Source organism: Tachypleus tridentatus, chromosome 13, assembly GCF_004210375.1.
Source record: "Tachypleus tridentatus isolate NWPU-2018 chromosome 13, ASM421037v1, whole genome shotgun sequence".
NCBI classification, from domain to species: Eukaryota; Metazoa; Arthropoda; class Merostomata; order Xiphosura; family Limulidae; genus Tachypleus; species Tachypleus tridentatus.
In genome coordinates this window covers 5851247-5873189 of record NC_134837.1, presented here as the reverse complement: position 1 = coordinate 5873189, position 21943 = coordinate 5851247, and the positions used below count along the sequence as shown (strand labels likewise).

The 21943-nt window shown below is 31.2% G+C and overlaps 1 protein-coding gene across 1 annotated transcript in view; it reads right to left on the bottom strand.

Moving 5' to 3' along the window:
* LOC143240330 (protein lin-10-like) overlaps nucleotides 1-21943 on the bottom strand; it is a 77118-nt gene that overhangs the window by 34229 nt on the left and 20946 nt on the right. The window contains exon 6 of the mRNA XM_076482590.1: nucleotides 19671-19713. Coding sequence (XP_076338705.1) covers nucleotides 19671-19713 — 43 coding nt within the window. The remainder of the gene's footprint in view (nucleotides 1-19670; nucleotides 19714-21943) is intronic.

Here is a 21943-nt window from a genome sequence, read left to right as displayed (position 1 = left end):
TGTATAGCAATCATCTTCAGACTGATAACGTATTCTTCCACATATTATACACAAACTACAATGTAAAGAAACTCAATAATAACAGTGACCTTCTTGAACAAACTTGCTCTGTGCTTGGAAAGGTTCTCTACAAAAAGTGATTATTTCTACGGTACTTGCACAGTTCATGTCTTATAATTAAATGTGTTTTACATTATAATTAAATGTGTTTTACATAGATTCCTTTGAAATAGTATTAAATGTCTAAATGAACCAACACAGTCTTACTATAATACATATTTAAATGAAAACAATGTTAAATATACAAAGCAATTTAATTTCAAGCCAACTTGAAAACAGTCTTAGAATATGTAATGGTTTAAAAATGTACATCACATATATTCTAGTTATAGCAAGATGTGAGCTCAATTTCTAACATTTTATCAAGCATTTATATTTCTATTTTATCAAATATCACTTATTTACATATCGAACAAAGAGCAATGAGTCTCCTACAACCTGTTGTAAATCAAACAGTAAGCTACACCCAGCAATACTGTGCAAATAAGGTCACAACTTCAGTATTAAAACCACTTCAATGAATTCAAAAGACAACTTCAACTGACTGCAAGTGTTCAAACTCGTTCATAGACAATTGGTAATATTATCAATATGAAAACTATTTAGAATTTAACGCTATTCAGAAAACATCCTGTGTAGTATATAGCAGCTAACTAGTTAATAAATTTGATAACATTACTTTGAATTCCAACTGCGAAACTACAGTGAGACAGAACTGAAACAGTCATCATGGCTCTAACAGGAGAGACTGCAAATGATATTAACGTAATATACTGAACATAAAACAAATGATATTAACGTAATATACTGAACATAAAACAAATGATATTAACGTAATATACCGAACATAAAATTATTAGCAGATCCCTTCTTTTTTAGTAGAGTATTAACTGAAATATACAACAGGTGCCAATATACACTAACAAAGCTCTGTGCCACAACAAAGATCAGCTTGGTATCAATTACAAAGTAATAATCAGCTAATATTAAAGTGTTCTTGAAATTTGTGTTCAATTCCTTTGTGAGGTAAATTACATTCATCTGTAGATCAAACTTTTTTTCACATACTAAATATACCAATCATTAGGTTGCAAATGTGTGCATGTTCATTATGAGTATCAACAGTTTTAGAATTGAAACATCAGACAAACGTAAAATGTTTGGCATTTTGCTTAACCTATTAAACTGAAAATGTGAAAGTCAAACATTAAGAAACTATAGATAATTCAGAGGTTCTTTCACTCTTTACTTTCTATTTTTTCATGTGATAAATGACAAACTAAATATTTCACCATAACCTTGTATTTGTTAAAACATATCACCTGCCACTCAATATGGTATTTATTCTCCTCTGTTACTACATTTAACAAACAGACATTATTAAATTAGAATGTAATAAACCTGAAAATACATGAAATTATGGTTATTAATATTAAAATAAGAAAACAACATAAAAACCAATCATTTTTTACATTAACTTTATATTTGGAAAGAATAATCATTCACTGTATACAGGTAGAACAAACTACCATAAAACCAACCAGACTAAAGCAATGTTGTCCTTGGGAGCTCAAAATAAGCAAAGTTCTGTTTGAGCAAGGTATAAAAGGAAATGAAGAAAGAGCTTCATTAGAGGAGCAGAACAAAAATAAGGTTTAACTATATCAAACTGAAGCATCCTGACAGATCTAGTACGGAGAACTTAAGGGCCCAGCCAACTGTGCAAATAAATGCTAGAGCACTAATTTCTGTAATATGATTAACTCTCTCACAATGTGACCTGTCACTGGGACAAACCACATTCTGTAATAATATGATTAACTCTCTCACAATGTGACCTGTCACTGGGACAAACCACATTCTGTAATAATATGATTAACTCTCTCACAATGTGACCTGTCACTGGGACAAACCACATTCTGTAATAATATGATTAACTCACAATGTGACCTGTCACTGGGACAAACCACATTCTGTAATAATATGATTAACTCACAATGTGACCTGTCACTGGGACAAACCACATTCTGTAATAATATGATTAACTCTCTCACAATGTGACCTGTCACTGGGACAAACCTCATTCTGTAATAATATGATTAACTCTCTCACAATGTGACCTGTCACTGGGACAAACCTCATTCTGTAATAATATGATTAACTCTCTCACAATGTGACCTGTCACTGGGACAAACCTCATAACCATATTGTGCTTGTTATAGTTTTCATACTATAAATTTTAATACATTGTGCTTGTCTTCATAAAATTTTGCAGATTATCACTAAACATTACAAGGCTTTTGTATACAAAATATCATACATTTTTACTACATTTTCAGATTTTTTAAAAGTAATGTTTTGCTTGTACGTTTCTTTCTTTTCTAAAGTTCACTGTCCAACATGCAAAGCAAGTTTGATTTTAAGATTAAAAATAGTTTTATGGATCAGAAAATTTTCAAATTTTTCATGTGAAATCTTCAAAACACCCTTATAGCCTCTAGATAATTATCAAATGTTACTTTTATAAAAAAAAACTTTATATTTTCACTACTGCATCTCTGTACAGGTTTGGTCAATTTGACTGCCCTTGTAACCAACAAAATAAAAGGAGAGAGAAAAAAACAGATATAAATTATACTCTCTTCATTCTAGGATGACTACAATTTATAACAAATGTTTAGTCTAGAGGTTAAATGTTATAACATTACACATTTAATATTATATATTATATATATATGTATCTAATATTTTATTATATTGACCTTTCAGCCATGTCAGGCTAACATTACAGAAGATACAATTATGAGTTGCACATGCACTCATGTTACCATGTCCGAAAATATAAAACTGGCCTTTACAAAGTGGCTTGTCCTGGTTGTGTTCAGCAGCCCAATAATTTGTAAAATACAATCACATTTCAGTTGTAATACATTATATGTGTATACTGTTATATACAAGTTATTTTTCATTAAACATTGAACAGTAAATAAAAAACAAAAAAAAAAATTATCTCTTCCACTTACGAACTTGTTAAGCCACATCAAATTGTGCACATGAAATATATAAAATAATTTAAGTTTTATTTATGCATTATGAAGAAAAAAGATCATAAATCATTATATCAATTCCACTATAACTTATAGTAGCAAAGCTGTGTTTAGATCTAAAAATATATTTTGAGCTCCATTAGCTCTAAACCTCTTCAATTTTACCAAGAAAAGAAGGAGTTTTTCCCATGTAAACATTTCAAAAAGGCTGAGAAAACCACAAATGGAACATTCTACCTTTCAACTTGATTATACACACTTCACAGAGAAAAACAGGTGTACATAAACAAGTATTCCCAAAAATGGAAGAGGTTGGAAGGGCCACTTGTGCTGATTCACTACATATACTAATATCTTAGAAGATATAAAAGACAGGATGTTCTTATATTATATTCTCGCTTGTCAATATCAGTAATTTAAGTAACTAATTCTTAAGAAACTACAGACTATATATCTCAACACCACAAACACATCATTTTCAACCAATGCTGCATTCAACAAACCACACAACATGCAAAAGAAGATATAGGATTTATTTTTAATATTTACTTTTAAATTATGAAATTACCTAACGTATAATACCAAAAATTTAAATTACAATCTACATGTTGGTATCAAACTTACTGACACATATTCACAAAATAGTAATTTAATAACATTCTGAATGCAAATGTCTAAATGTAATGGCATGCCCTCTGACCCCCACCCATAGCAAAATCTGTCTAGAAAAGATTAATGCTTACTGCCTGAACAAAACAGACTATTACTGTACCTCAGATGCAAGTGTTTTCCTGGTTATTTCACCATTGTTACATATAAAAGTTACAGAAATTATATACACATATAAGGACCCTTGAATAAGTACCAGCACTATTTCAAGATTTTTCCATCATGGGTTTGGTATAGTAAACCCAGTTCATAACCTCAAAAGTATCCATGAAAGTAACTACACTGATTTTTTGATGTTTACAAATGTTGCAGGTTACTGGTAAACATTCAAAGGATTTCATACTCAAAATATCAGATTTTTAAGTATTATGAACTTTTAATTACAGAGTTTCTTTCAGAATGTTTATTATCCAACTGTAAAGTAACTTTGATTTTAAGATTAAAATATTTTTATGCATTAGAACATTTCAAATGCAAAATATTTATTATTTTATTTATATTTTATTTGTTAATTTCCCTTCTGTATCTCAGTAAGAAATGGTTGGATTTAAAACTTTACAATCTCCGTACTCTTCAGGTGAAAATAAGTCGCAGAGCTCTCCTAGCTTGGTCTCTGAGCAAGTAAGATGTGTTTTTCTCCCACTGCTTTGCCAACATGACTTTTTCATTACCCGGACCTGCCGTGCCAATCTCGTCACCTGTCCTGCCGGTAATTGTCAACGGCCTGCCACCCCACCTTTTGCCTCAACAAATAGCTATGTTTATCATGCAGGCTAAATCTGGCACTTCCCTAGACCCTTCCAGAACACGGATCCTTCGATATGGGGGAATTCTCCTCCAGCCATCAACACCTGCTGACCTATCGTATTTTTGCGAGCCATGGAATACCCAAATAATATATTGTATATTCACCTACCAAGAGCCCCACAAACCTTTTTACTGTTTTCCTGAGAGGAGTACACCACTCCATTCAACCAAGTCAAATGCGCCATTGAGAGCCAAACAAAGTCCGTGATATACACCGTGCACCTGATATTCTTGAAATACTCCAGATGAGCTACCAACTTCATGAAAGTAGTAACTACCAGTAAACATACTGCTGATACCATTCTACGTAATGGTTGCTATTATCACATCTTCCATTTTAGTGTTGAACGTCCCTGCCGTCGCTCAATTAATTCTAGGTTATCCAAGCAACCAGAACCAGTTTTGCCACCCAATGCATCATCTAATCTGCTCTTCCACCCCCCACAGCCTATTGTCAGATCATTTCCTGTGATGCCACCATCCAACTCAATCCAAACCACCACCATGAAGATTGATAACCATACTCAGACAGCTGATGATAAGACCACCGACCAAGCACAGAACAAACCATAGTATCTCAACAAATTCGCTCAGATGTTATCTATTTCACTTCGCTCGAAAACATTTTCCCAGAGTAAACTACACAAGTTACCTATTTGGACAAATCAACCATAACAGACAAGCTGTCTACCATCTCTCAAGCTATTCAAACTAGATTGCCCAGAAGACAAATTTTACCAGACATTTGAGGAATACCTGGATAACTTACCTATACAAGTTCTACCAAAACCAAGATCATCACAAACCTGTGCAACTGACCAAGACTACAATTTAATATATGAAGCACTATGACAGACCCCTTTGGCAAAAATGTTTTGTTTGAGACTTGCTGACAGACTAGAGAACCAAAGTCGCTCGCTGACACATAGAAAGCTACCTTATAGGCTCCGACAAGTGCAGTCCCTCTCCAATGAGGATTGGCCATATCTAACCCCTCCATAATTACTTGATGTAAATTCCCCAGCTATCCAGGGCACAGTCAGGGTAGATTATTCGGCACCCTGATCGTGAAAGCGAGTTTTCTCGGGGTACTCCTGTTTCCCCCCACAGCAAAATTTTGGGTATTACTTTATCCAGGTAATACGCTTCCCTATTTACCTATCGCTGCTCGTTACGTTAGTTTTGTTATTTTTTCCTCACTTCAAGTTAGCTCACTCCTCCTTTTCTCCTCTGGCCTTCATTGCAACTACACCCGAATGACCCCAAGTCTACCAGCAGAAATCTACCAAGTCACTAAGCTACAATTCCTGATGACTTTAATCTTCTCTCATGTGCAGGGCTGAAGAGGAAAAGAAGTTTCTGAGCACCCCTGGTTTACCTTTGGGGTCTCCCCAAAGGTCTTTAAAACCTAAACGCCTACCAAGTTTTAATTAATAATAAAATAAGAAGTAAATAAGTTACACTGATTTTGTTTTGAAATGACTACACATTATAACACAAAATCAGGAATGTTTAGTCTATACAGCTTAAATTTCACAACATGTATACATTAATATATAACATAGATGTTGCAATTACATGCAAATATGCATTCACATTACCATATCTAAGACTATCCTTTACAAAGCAACAGGTCTTGGTTGTGTTTTAGTGGACAAGTAATTTGTAAGATACAGTTATATTCAGTTTTAATAAATTATGTAATTACTATTTACAAAAATGTTCTTAAAATATAGAACAGTACATATAAAGCAAACAATTATCTCTTCTAGTTACAACCTTAGTACTCAGTTGCTACATGCTCTAGGTTGCTGAACTAACACAATGTGAAACAGGTTTTGTTTTGTTTTAAATTATTTAAATATACATACACACACACATTTTGAAAGAAACAAAAATCATAAGTCACTATTTCAATACTATAGATTTCCACTATAATTTATCAAGCTTTAAACTGTATTTGAGTCTAAAAAACATATACAAAAGTTTGAGCTCACTAAAAACTTATCAAATTGTTTGAAATCTGCCATGAAAAGAAAAGGTTTTCCATAAATACTTGGCAAAAGCTCATGGAGATTTGTGTGGTACATCCGAAGCATCTGATTGGTTATTCATGTACTGCAGACAGAAGTAGGTGTACATAAGTGTTGGGTTTAGTAAATAAAGTGGTATCTCACCACAGTTAGAAGCAAGTGTACACAAGGGTTTGGTTTAGTACACAAAGTGGTATCTCACCACAGACAGAAGCAGGTGTACACAAGTGTTTGGTTTAGTAAATAAAGTGGTATCTCACCACAGACAGAAGCAGGTGTACTCAAGTGTTTGGTTTAGTAAACAAAGTGGTATCTCACCACAGACAGAAGCAGGTGTACTCAAGTGTTTGGTTTAGTAAATAAAGTGGTATCTCACCACAGACAGAAGCAGGTGTACACAAGTGTTTGGTTTAGTAAATAAAGTGGTATCTCACCACAGACAGAAGCAGGTGTACACAAGTGTTTGGTTTAGTAAATAAAGTGATATCTCACCACAGACAGAAGCAGGTGTACACAAGTGTTTGGTTTAGTAAATAAAGTGGTATCTCACCACAGACAGAAGTAGGTGTACTCAAGTGTTTGGTTTAGTAAATAAAGTGGTATCTCACCACAGACAGAAGTAGGTGTACACAAGTGTTTGGTTTAGTAAATAAAGTGGTATCTCACCACAGACAGAAGTAGGTGTACACAAGGGTTTGGTTTAGTACATAAAGTGGTATCTCACCACAGACAGAAGCAGGTGTACACAAGTGTTTGGTTTAGTACACAAAGTGGTATCTCACCACAGACAGAAGCAGGTGTATACAAGGGTTTGGTTTAGTACACAAAGTGGTATCTCACCACAGACAGAAGTAGGTGTACTCAAGTGTTTGGTTTAGTAAATAAAGTGGTATCTCACCACAGACAGAAGTAGGTGTACACAAGTGTTTGGTTTAGTAAATAAAGTGGTATCTCACCACAGACAGAAGCAGGTGTACACAAGTGTTTGGTTTAGTAAATAAAGTGGTATCTCACCACAGACAGAAGCAGGTGTACACAAGGGTTTGGTTTAGTACACAAAGTGGTATCTCACCACAGACAGAAGCAGGTGTACTCAAGTGTTTGGTTTAGTAAATAAAGTGGTATCTCACCACAGACAGAAACAGGTGTACTCAAGTGTTTGGTTTAGTACACAAAGTGGTATCTCACCACAGACAGAAGCAGGTGTACTCAATTGTTTGGTTTAGTAAACAAAGTGGTATCTCACCACAGACAGAAGCAGGTGTACTCAAGTGTTTGGTTTAGTACACAAAGTGGTATCTCACCACAGACAGAAGCAGGTGTACACAAGTGTTTGGTTTAGTAAATAAAGTGGTATCTCACCACAGACAGAAGCAGGTGTACACAAGTGTTTGGTTTAGTACACAAAGTGGTATCTCACCACAGTTAGAAGCAGGTGTATACAAGGGTTTGGTTTAGTACACAAAGTGGTATCTCACCACAGACAGAAGCAGGTGTACACAAGTGTTTGGTTTAGTAAATAAAGTGGTATCTCACCACAGACAGAAACAGGTGTACACAAGTGTTTGGTTTAGTACACAAAGTGGTATCTCACCACAGACAGAAGCAGGTGTACTCAGTGTTTGGTTTAGTAAATAAAGTGGTATCTCACCACAGACAGAAGTAGGTGTACTCAAGTGTTTGGTTTAGTAAATAAAGTGGTATCTCACCACAGACAGAAGTAGGTGTACACAAGTGTTTGGTTTAGTAAATAAAGTGGTATCTCACCACAGACAGAAACAGGTGTACACAAGTGTTTGGTTTAGTACACAAAGTGGTATCTCACCACAGACAGAAGCAGGTGTACTCAAGTGTTTGGTTTAGTAAATAAAGTGGTATCTCACCACAGACAGAAGTAGGTGTACTCAAGTGTTTGGTTTAGTAAATAAAGTGGTATCTCACCACAGACAGAAGTAGGTGTACTCAAGTGTTTGGTTTAGTAAATAAAGTGGTATCTCACCACAGACAGAAGCAGGTGTACACAAGTGTTTGGTTTAGTAAATAAAGTGGTATCTCACCACAGACAGAAGCAGGTGTACACAAGTGTTTGGTTTAGTAAATAAAGTAGTATCTCACCACAGACAGAAGTAGGTGTACTCAAGTGTTTGGTTTAGTAAATAAAGTGGTATCTCACCACAGACAGAAGTAGGTGTACTCAAGTGTTTGGTTTAGTAAATAAAGTGGTATCTCACCACAGACAGAAGTTGGTGTACTCAAGTGTTTGGTTTAGTAAATAAAGTGGTATCTCACCACGGACAGAAACAGGTGTACACAAGTGTTTGGTTTAGTACACAAAGTGGTATTTCACCACAGACAGAAGCAGGTGTACTCAAGTGTTTGGTTTAGTAAATAAAGTGGTATCTCACCACAGACAGTAACAGGTGTACACAAGTGTTTGGTTTAGTACACAAAGTGGTATCTTACCACAGACAGAAGTAGGTGTACACAAGTGTTTGGTTTAGTAAATAAAGTGGTATCTCACCACAGACAGTAACAGGTGTACACAAGTGTTTGGTTTAGTAAATAAAGTGGTATCTCACCACAGACAGTAACAGGTGTACACAAGTGTTTGGTTTAGTAAATAAAGTGGTATCTCACCACAGACAGAAACAGGTGTACTCAAGTGTTTGGTTTAGTAAATAAAGTGGTATCTCACCACAGACAGAAGCAGGTGTACACAAGGGTTTGGTTTAGTACACAAAGTGGTATCTCACCACAGACAGAAGTAGGTGTACACAAGTGTTTGGTTTAGTAAATAAAGTGGTATCTCACCACAGACAGAAACAGGTGTACTCAAGTGTTTGGTTTAGTAAATAAAGTGGTATCTCACCACAGACAGAAGCAGGTGTACACAAGTGTTTGGTTTAGTAAATAAAGTGGTATCTCACCACAGACAGAAACAGGTGTACACAAGTGTTTGGTTTAGTAAATAAAGTGGTATCTCACCACAGACAGAAGTAGGTGTACTCAAGTGTTTGGTTTAGTAAATAAAGTGATATCTCACCAAATACAAGAGAAAAGATGTTATTTTATGTTATAGCTTTTTAGTATCAGTTATTTGAGTTCATAATTCATAAGAAACAGTAGACTTTGTATTTGGACATTACAAATATCTAATTTGAACCAATGCTGCATTCAACACACCATGTGAGTAACAAAAATATATATTTAGGTGTGTCCTTTTAATATTTACTTTTAAATTAAGAAATAACATACTCCTAAAGTTTGAATTTTTATCTACATTTGATTCTAAAGTGATTGACATACATTCACTAAATAGTAGTTCAATAACATTTTGAATAATAACAGCCTGCTGAGAAGAAATGACATGGCCTTTGACCTGGATCAAAGTGACAGGATCAATTTGTGTAATCATATTTACACTTTAACAAAAAGTTAATGACTGTTTACGAGCAGACAGAAACAAAGGCTGTATAGCATTGTATGACATACAGTCATGATTCTGTAGAATTGAGTGTGTATAACATTCTACTAGTCATGAAGTACATACAGTTGAAATAATTTGTTCTATTCAATAGAAAGTTGATACAGTTTATGTAATGCTCTGTCATGAAGTAACTACTAATAGTTCAATGTAAATAATATCAAAACAAACTTTCTTACAGGTAAAACACTCCACATGAAAATCGTAAGAGGATAGGTATGTATTACTTAGTTTAATAAAAATCCTCTAAAGCCATACACAACATATAGATGCATGAAATATGTAAACTTGTACTTTAGTAACAGTGCTGATTAAGCTAAATTGTGATGATAAAAAGTCCCCCCCCACATATATAGGTACTCCTAATAAATCTATATTTGAGTTATTAAAATATCTTACCAACAAGAGAGTTATTTCTCTAATAACAAATATAAATAGGTACTCCTTAAAAGTCTATATTCAAGTTATTAAAATATCTGTTATCAACAAGAGAGTTATTTCTCTAATAACAGATGGAACTTACAGTTGTTTCTAACATTCCTGTCAGTGATACTGTGGAGTTAAACTAGTACTAGCTTAAGACACTCAACTCAGATGTTCCAACAACTTTCAGAAAGCAAGATGGACCTTTACATTAAAGCTTTCTCTATTCAGTACTCAATAATGTATTCTTTCTGTTCTCTCAAATAATCTTTTCAGGAATAGTTATACCACATTGATAAAGTATTCACATTATTTTATATAACAACTTAACGTGTGGGTTCAGTCTCCAAAACAATTACAAATGTTATATTATTAAATACAGAACAACTTATATGTGACTATTACAGTTTATAAACATAGAACATAAAATGTCATTCCTTTTTCTTCAACATAATTTGTTTTTATCATTATAAGAATATAAATAACTATGTACAATGGAGCTTAATTTTTATGTAAACATGTTTTGATTTTTAAAATCAAATACCAGAAACATTTCTCTGAAATTATTTTTTATACCATAGGGCAATTAAAATATACACAATTACTTCTTGATGACAAGAAACCCATTTGAAATACAAATGTTTCTCAGAATGGCTGGTATGGGTATTAATACTTTCATTGAAAAGCAGAGAACGTTTCAACCTTCCTAGTTCATCTTCAGGTTGAAACTTTCTCTGTTTATCAATAAAAGTTATAATAGTCATACCAGCCATTCTGAGATACATACACAATTACTTCTGAGATACACTGTGACAATTGGTTTGTTTTGAATTTTGCACAAAGCTACACAAGGGCTAATTGAGCTACTTTATAAATTAACAGAAAACAACTGCAAACATTAATTAAATGTGGGGCTTATATAAATTTATGAAACTTCAATGGTGTTCAGCTAAAAAGATTTAATTTTACCTTACAGTTCTAAATCACATTTTGTAATCTTCTACAATATAATTTGTGTTCTGCACAAAATATTAGCTGAATAGAGCATGCTAGTTAATAAATACATGCAATAAGAGGGAACTGTCTGGAAATGAAGTATTCAAAAACATTATGTGAAATCTAAAACTTAAAACCTTCACTTTTTATTAATATTATTTTACCACATCAAAAATAATGCAAAGATAAATATAAACACATTACTCTGACCAGTTTCTTAGTGAAATAATAACAACACTTCAACTATTGTGTGTAATTAGTCTAACTAATCAAAACCCAAATTTAATGGTTAATTTAACAAAGTATGATTGGATAAAATATAAAGTCATACCTCTATAATATTCTGTATAACAAGTTTCTACCAGTAATTACATAAATCAATAAATGCAACTGTACATATACTAATGTTACTCTAACATAATAATCAGTTAAGTCTGTTCATGCATACTGGGTTTCTAGAACTCAATCCATCATGGGTCATGCACTGTACATTTTGCATGCTTTTCTGCAGATAAAATTACTCTATTTGATATCACTCACCACCATTGGTACCAGAAGTACACCATAATGGCCAACAGCATCAGATGCAAGCCATAAGGAAAGAGAGAAAAGAATTGATATGCAAGCAGATAACAGCAAAGATAACCAGGTCCACATCTTACACACAATTACTTTTGTATTAAACATTTGCTATTAAAACAGAATACTCAAAAGAAGAAAAAAAAAAATTTTTGGGGAGGTTTCAATCATAGATGTTCCAACAAAAATTTTAAAGAATGAAAATAAATAAAATAAATACAGAAAGCAAATTTCTTCTTACAAAGTTAATATAAATAAAACACAACTGCATGTAGGAATATAAAATAATAACTTTACAATGTATATTCCTCAGGAATATAAACAGCAAAATGTATATTAAATTTGAATACCACAAATTTCAAAATACAACATACCACTGCAGAGTAATTTTTTTTTCGACGAAACTTTAATGCATATACTGTAGCTGATGTAAATATTAACCATACTCATTCAACATGACTAGTCAGTGTAAAAACTATTATCTGATATTAAACAAATATAAAAGTTCAATTATTTATTTTAAAATATTAATATCAGAAATATATTTTCCAGACAATGATAAAAACTGATGTCAAACCTCTGTTCAACTATGTGGACTTTTTGTTACTGCTAGAGAAATAATTAAAAAATTAATTTTGTTTTTAACTTAATATATTCTCTTGATATTATAGTGCAATTAAACATATATATTCAACATATGAGTTTACAATATGAAAATAAAGTTTTATCACTTCAAAGCTGTTTCAACTTGCTTAAAAATGCACCCAAAATAGACAAATTTTCAACCAGTATACTTTATAGCAACATCAAATATCATATTAACTAGAACAAAAACTACCAGTGAATTAAAAAAAAATTAAGGATATAAAATACATACATAAAGTATATATCCAAGTCTTTATTACCAAAATTAAACTGAATGTTATTATTTGTTGTCAAATGTTTCAGTATGACATTGTTATGTTATCATTATAACTTTTACCTGCAATTAAACACTATATAAGGAAAATATTAACTAAATAAGATGTTTATTAACATCTCAATAACAAATTTTTGCCATAATTTAGTATCAATTATTCTGTACAAATGTATAATCATCCTATAAAAGGAGCTGCAATTCTTATACAGCTTAAGAAGATTAATATCAAAAACAGACCTCAGATAAACTGTTCATATAAATATCTTGTAAAAGGAGCTGTAATTGTTATATAATTTAAGTGGGATAGTATCACAAACAAGAAACAAATATAATCCTCACATCAGCTGTTCATATAAATATCTTGTAAAAGAAGCTGTATTTGTTATATAATTTAAGTGGGATAGTATCACAAACAAGAAATAAATATAATCCTCACATCAGCTGTTCATATAAATATCTTGTAAAAGGAGCTGTAATTGTTATATAATTTAAGTGGGATAGTATCACAAACAAGAAACAAATATAATCCTCACATCAGCTGTTCATATAAATATCTTGTAAAAGAAGCTGTATTTGTTATATAATTTAAGTGGGATAGTATCACAAACAAGAAAAATATAATCCTCACATCAGCTGTTCATATAAATATCTTGTAAAAGGAGCTGTAATTGTTATATAATTTAAGTGGGATAGTATCACAAACAAGAAACAAATATAATCCTCACATCAGCTGTTCATATAAATACCTTGTTAAAGGAGCTGTAATTGTTATATAATTTAAGTGGGATAGTATCACAAACAAGAAATAAATATAATCCTCACATCAGCTGTTCATATAAATACCTTGTTAAAGGAGCTGTAATTGTTATATAATTTAAGTGGGATAGTATCACAAACAAGAAAATTATAATCCTCACATCAGCTGTTCATATAAATATCTTGTAAAATGAGCTGTAATTGTTATATAATTTAAGTGGGATAGTATCACAAACAAAAAACAAATAATCCTCACATCAGCTGTTCATATAAATATCTTGTAAAAAGAGCTGTAATTGTTATATAATTTAAGTGGGATAGTATCACAAACAAGAAACAAATATAATCCTCACATCAGCTGTTCATATAAATATCTTGTAAAAAGAGCTGTAATTGTTATATAATTTAAGTGGGATAGTATCACAAACAAGAAACAAATATAATCCTCACATCAGCTGTTCATATAAATATCTTGTAAAAGGAGCTGTAATTGTTATATAATTTAAGTGGGATAGTATCACAAACAAGAAACAAATATAATCCTCACATCAGCTGTTCATATAAATATCTTGTAAAAGGAGCTGTAATTGTTATATAATTTAAGTGGGATAGTATCACAAACAAGAAACAAATATAATCCTCACATCAGCTGTTCATATAAATATCTTGTAAAAAGAGCTGTAATTGTTATATAATTTAAGTGGGATAGTATCACAAACAAGAAACAAATATAATCCTCACATCAGCTGTTCATATAAATATCTTGTAAAAAGAGCTGTAATTGTTATATAATTTAAGTGGGATAGTATCACAAACAAGAAACAAATATGATCCTCACATCAGCTGTTCATATAAATATCTTGTAAAAGGAGCTGTAATTGTTATATAATTTAAGTGGGATAGTATCACAAACAAGAAACAAATATAATCCTCACATCAGCTGTTCATATAAATATCTTGTAAAAAGAGCTGTAATTGTTATATAATTTAAGTGGGATAGTATCACAAACAAGAAACAAATATAATCCTCACATCAGCTGTTCATATAAATATCTTGTAAAAGGAGCTGTAATTGTTATATAATTTAAGTGGGATAGTATCACAAACAAGAAACAAATATGATCCTCACATCAGCTGTTCATATAAATATCTTGTAAAAGGAGCTGTAATTGTTATATAATTTAAGTGGGATAGTATCACAAACAAGAAACAAATATAATCCTCACATCAGCTGTTCATATAAATATCTTGTAAAAGGAGCTGTAATTGTTATATAATTTAAGTGGGATAGTATCACAAACAAGAAACAAATATAATCCTCACATCAGCTGTTCATATAAATATCTTGTAAAAAAGAGCTGTAATTGTTATATAATTTAAGTGGGATAGTATCACAAACAAGAAACAAATATGATCCTCACATCAGCTGTTCATATAAATATCTTGTAAAAGGAGCTGTAATTGTTATATAATTTAAGTGGGATAGTATCACAAACAAGAAACAAATATAATCCTCACATCAGCTGTTCATATAAATATCTTGTAAAAGAGCTGTAATTGTTATATAATTTAAGTGGGATAGTATCACAAACAAGAAACAAATATGATCCTCACATCAGCTGTTCATATAAATATCTTGTAAAAAGAGCTGTAATTGTTATATAATTTAAGTGGGATAGTATCACAAACAAGAAACAAATATGATCCTCACATCAGCTGTTCATATAAATATCTTGTAAAAGGAGCTGTAATTGTTATATAATTTAAGTGGGATAGTATCACAAACAAGAAACAAATATGATCCTCACATCAGCTGTTCATATAAATATCTTGTAAAAGGAGCTGTAATTGTTATATGATTTAAGTGGGATAGTATCACAAACAAGAAATAAATATAATCCTCACATCAGCTGTTCATATAAATATCTTGTAAAAAGAGCTGTAATTGTTATATAATTTAAGTGGGATAGTATCACAAACAAGAAACAAATATAATCCTCTCATCAGCTGTTCATATAAATATCTTGTAATTGTATTGTTATAACATGATTAATATCAAAAAATTAAGAAAACAAACAAAACCCTCTCATCAGCTGTTCATATATGTACTAATTGTATTAACATCATAACAAAACACCCAAGCCTCACATCAGCTGTTCACAGTAGTAATTGTATTAACTGTATTAACATATAACAAAACACACAAGCCTCACATCAGCTGTTCACAGTAGTAATTGTATTAACTGTATTAACATATAACAAAACACACAAGCCTCACATCAGCTGTTCACAGTAGTAATTGTATTAACATCATAATAAAACCCACAATCCTCACATCAGTTGTTCATATAAATACTAACTGTATTAACATTATAATAAAACAAGCCTCAGATCAGATGTTTATATAAATATCAATTATATTAACATCATAACAAAACAAACAAGCCTCATGTCAGCTGTTCACATAAGTACTAATTGTATTAACGTCATAATAAAACACACAAACATCACATCACCTGTCCATAAAAATACATGGTTTTATTACATAAAGTCAAAACATCCACAAATGAAAATGTGTAAAATAAAAGGAATGTTAAAAGATTAACTTGTGAATTTTTCACAAAACTTAGTATTCATTCTGAATTAAAGACATTAATCAAATATGTCAAAAATATTTTTAAAAATTCCTGTAAAATAACTGGCTGAAACCTGTTTATTTTTTACTTGCCAACATATAGCAGTAAACACTCAACAGAGATGTATTAAAATTAATATCTTAGAAGAATATTTAATGTAAAAAAATGTAATTTCATTTTTTAATATTCATGTGCCTCCTTGGAGATCATTTATGGCAAGATGCTGTTCTTACTTAAAGGTAACACTAACTTCTCTGACAATTCTTAATACCAATCAAAGATAAGACAACAATAACAAACAGACAAGAACCTAAATGAACCAACTTTTGTTTGTTTGTTATTCTTGCTTAACAAATGTTTACTTTTAATAGTAAGATGTTTAAACTTGACACAATATATATTATAATCAGTTATTGTGTTAGTGAGTGACTTCAATAGGAATGCCCCCAAGAACCTGGATGACAAAAGCAACTCACTGCACTTGGATTTATATCAGTCATGTGCTGCATACAGCCGATACACCAATTCCAGCCTGCAGCGAGTTCTTAAAATATTAAGATATGGATTGTTAGCTACAATTCTGCATCATAACAGTGTTGTCCTTAAACACATTTAATAAATGCTATCCAGTCTGTACCCTGGAGAAATTTGCACATGTCTGATCTCAATGTTTCAACAAAAGAATTTCCTGACTGAAGCTTTTCAACTAATCAGAGAACCAAGCAAGAACCTGAAATCCTTTTTGGATAAATTGAAGATGACATTCTATCCAAACACATTTTCAGGAATGAGTGTAGAATGAGAGAATGACACATGGGTGGTCTTTTCCATGAGAGAAATTATATCTTATGTTTGCCATAAGAAAAGAAAAAAAATTCAGTGCCCACTTAGTTCAACCACCAGTCATACAAGAAAACATGCTATTGTGTCAAAATCTCAACACCAAGAAAAGTGTAACAACACGAAAGTTTTATTGGAACCATACACAAACACCAATACCAAGCATAATAATCACAACACTCTTTGCAGATAATGAATCTGGTAACTGATTGGTTTTTATTCTCTAACTGACTAACCTCAATAACCTTTATTACAGGTATTCACAAATGAAACCAGAGTGACTTAGGCACCCTTATCAACCACAATTTTACAGACCAGCATATATGGCAAACAAGAGGATGTTTGGAACCCATAGGAAATTGAATGTGCAGACAGTATTTCCCTGGAAAGTTTCTACACCATGTACAAATATGTTGAAAAATGTTTATGTTTTAGAAAAACGGCCTAAGAAACTGTGCCAAATAACATAAAAATGAATAGCATTCTAACATGTTTAGAATTTGAGCTAATACAAGTAAGTACTCAGAAAATTTTCCAAATTTCTTAAAATGGAAATAAAAAACTACTGCATTGATCACTTATCTTTTCTCACATTGATCACTTATCTTTTCTCACATTGATCACTTATCTTTTCTCACATTGATCACTTACTTACATTGATCACTTATCTTTTCTCACATTGATCACTTATCTTTTCTCACATTGATCACTTATCTTTTCTTACATTGATCACTTATCTTTTCTTACATTTTCTATTACATTTCTCTTTCCTTGGTCATTTGAAAACAGTATTATTCACATTAAGAATAAATAAAAGACAGATTTTTGCACAGTATTAGCAAAAATTGCATTCTCACCACATGTATTTCAGGAATTGTAACTTTGAAGTAGTTGATTCATAGTAATTAACTATCAAAATTTAAGTTACAAGACACAGCTAATACTTCACTTAAAAAAACACAATGATCTCTTTCAACATTCATGCAGGAAAAATATTTTTCATAAACTTACACCTTGTAATATAATTTTACTTTAAACAATCCTATACTTGCTAACAGTGGTACTATAACAAAATGTATTTAGTTCATATTAAACAATCGTATACTTCCTAAGAGTGGTACTATAAGAAAATGTATTTAGTTCACATTAAACAATCGTATACTTGCTAACAGTGGTACTATAAGAGGATGTATTTAGTTCACATTAAACAATTGTATACTTGCTAACAGTGGTACTATAAGAGAATTGATCACTTATCTTTTCTTACATTGATCACTTATCTTTTCTTACATTTTCTATTAAATGTCATTTAGTATTATTCACATTAAGAATAAATAAAAGACAGACACAGTATTAGCAAAATTGCATTCTTACCACATGTATTTCTGTAACTTTAACAGTGATTCATAGTAATTAACTATCAAAACTAGTTACAAGACACAGCTAATACTTCACTTAAAAAACACAATGATCTCTTCCAACAATGAAAAATATTTAAACTTACACCACTTTAAACAATCCTATACTTGCTAACAGTGGTACTATAACAAAATGTATTTAGTTCATATTAAACAATCGTATACTTCCTAAGAGTGGTACTATAAGAAAATGTATTTAGTTCACATTAAACAATCGTATACTTGCTAACAGTGGTACTATAAGAGGATGTATTTAGTTCACATTAAACAATTGTATACTTGCTAACAGTGGTACTATAAGAGAATGTATTTAGTTCACATTAAACAATCGTATACTTGCTAACAGTGGTACTATAAGAGAATGTATTTAGTTCACATTAAACAATCCTATACTTGCTAACAGTGGTACTATAAGAGAATGTATTTAGTTCACATTAAACAATAGTTCACATTAAACTATACTTGCTAACAGTGGTACTATAAGAGAATGTATTTAGTTCACATTAAACAATCCTATACTTGCTAACAGTGGTACTATAAGAGAATGTATTTAGTTCACATTAAACAATCCTATACTTGCTAACAGTGGTACTATAAGAGAATGTATTTAGTTCACATTAAACAATCGTATACTTGCTAACAGTGGTACTATAAGAGAATGTATTTAGTTCACATTAAACAATCCTATACTTGCTAACAGTGGTACTATAAGAGAATGTATTTAGTTCACATTAAACAATCGTATACTTGCTAACAGTGGTACTATAAGAGAATGTATTTAGTTCACATTAAACAATCGTATACTTGCTAACAGTGGTACTATAAGAGAAAGTATTTAGTTCACATTAAACAATTGTATACTTGCTAACAGTGGTACTATAAGAAAATGTATCTCAGGGTAGCTGGTATGGGAAATAACACTTTTACTAATAAATTACTGGTACATTACAGGAGTTGCTATTAAAGACAGCAATTGTCATAACAGTAGCAGAAATATACTAACCCTCTTTGGATGATCCTTTCTTCTTGCCTGATGAATTCTGAATCTGTATGAAAACAGAAAAAGTTCATTAGCACTAATTAGAACTGTCATTAACCTATAAAGTATGAAAACACAAGTTCATTAGCAGTAATTAGAACTGTCATTAACCTATCAAGTATGAAAACACAAGTTCATAAGCAGTAATTAGAACTGTCATTAACCTATAAAGTATGAAAACACAAGTTCATTAGCACTAATTAGAACTGTCATTAACCTATAAAGTATGAAAACACAAGTTCATTAGCACTAATTAGAACTGTCATTAACCTATAAAGTATGAAAACACAAGTTCATTAGCACTAATTAGAACTGTCATTAACCTATAAAGTATGAAAACACAAGTTCATTAGCACTAATTAGAACTGTCATTAACTTATCAAGTATGAAAACACAAAAGTTCATTAACAGTAATTAGAACTGTCATTAACTTATCAAGTATGAAAACACAAGTTCATTAACAGTAATTAGAACTGTCATTAACTTATTAAGTATGAAAACACAAGTTCATTAGCAGTAATTAGAACTGTCATTAACCTATCAACTATGAAAACACAAGTTCATTAACAGTAATTAGAACTGTCATTAACTTATCAAGTATGAAAACACAAAATTTCATTAGCAGTAATTAGAACTGTCATTAACTTATCAAGTATGAAAACACAAAAGTTCATTCGCACTAATCAGAACTGTCATTAACTTATCAAGTATGAAAACACAAAAGTTCATTAGCACTAATCAGAACTGTCATTAACTTATCAAGTATGAAAACACAAGTTCATTAACAGTAATTAGAACTGTCATTAACTTATCAAGTATGAAAACACAAAAGTTCATTAGCAGTAATTAGAACTGTCATTAACTTATCAAGTATGAAAACACAAAAGTTCATTAACAGTAATTAGAACTGTCATTAACTTATCAAGTATGAAAACACAAAGTTCATTAACAGTAATTAGAACTGTCATTAACTTATCAAGTATGAAAACACAAAAGTTCATTAACAGTAATTAGAACTGTCATTAACTTATCAAGTATGAAAACACAAAAGTTCATTAACAGTAATTAGAACTGTCATTAACTTATCAAGTATGAAAACACAAAAGTTCATTAACAGTAATTAGAACTGTCATTAACTTATCAAGTATGAAAACACAAAAGTTCATTAACAGTAATTAAGTAATTAAAACTGTCATTAATGTATCAAGTATGAAAACACAAAAGTTCATTAGCACTAATCAGAACTGTCATTAACGTATCAAGTATGAAAACACAAAAGTTCATTAGCACTGATCAGAACTGTCATTAACGTATCAAGTATGAAAACACAAAAGTTCATTAGCACTAATTAGAACTGTCATTAACCTATCAAGTATGAAAACACAAAAGTTCATTAACAGTAATTAGAACTGTCATTAACCTATCAAGTATGAAAACACAAAAGTTCATTAGCAGTAATTAGAACTGTCATTAACTTATCAAGTATGAAAACACAAAAGTTCATTAACAGTAATTAGAACTGTCATTAACTTATCAAGTATGAAAACACAAGTTCATTAGCAGTAATTAGAACTGTCATTAACTTATCAAGTATGAAAACACAAAAGTTCATTAGCAGTAATTAGAACTGTCATTAACTTATCAAGTATGAAAACACAAAAGTTCATTAGCAGTAATTAGAACTGTCATTAACTTATCAAGTATCAAAACACAAAAGCTCATTAACAGTAATCAGAACTGTCATTAACCTATGAAGTATGAAAACACAAGTTCATTAGCAGTAATTGAAACTGTCATTAACCTATCAAGTGTGAAAACAAAAGTTCATTAGCAGTAATTAAAACTGTCATTAACCTATCAAGTATGAAAACAAAAGTTCATTAGCAGTAATTAGAACTGTCATTAACCTATCAAGTATGAAAAGAAAAGTTCATTAGCACTAATTAGAACTGTCATTCACCTATCAGGTATGAAAACAAAAGTTCATTAACAGTAATTAGAACTGCCAAGTATGAAATTACATTAGTGGTAACTGGAATTGTTATATTTTATCTGACATGTTTATCCAGTAACTTTAAATATAGTTGGTTTCAGTATATATTCATTTAAAGCACCTTTCTTGAACCACCAGTGAAAGTAAAAAATTTCTTTCAAGACATAAACTTCATAACAAACATTTAGGTGACAAGTTAATCAGAACACACAATATCTGTTTACATTTATTCTCACATTAGCTT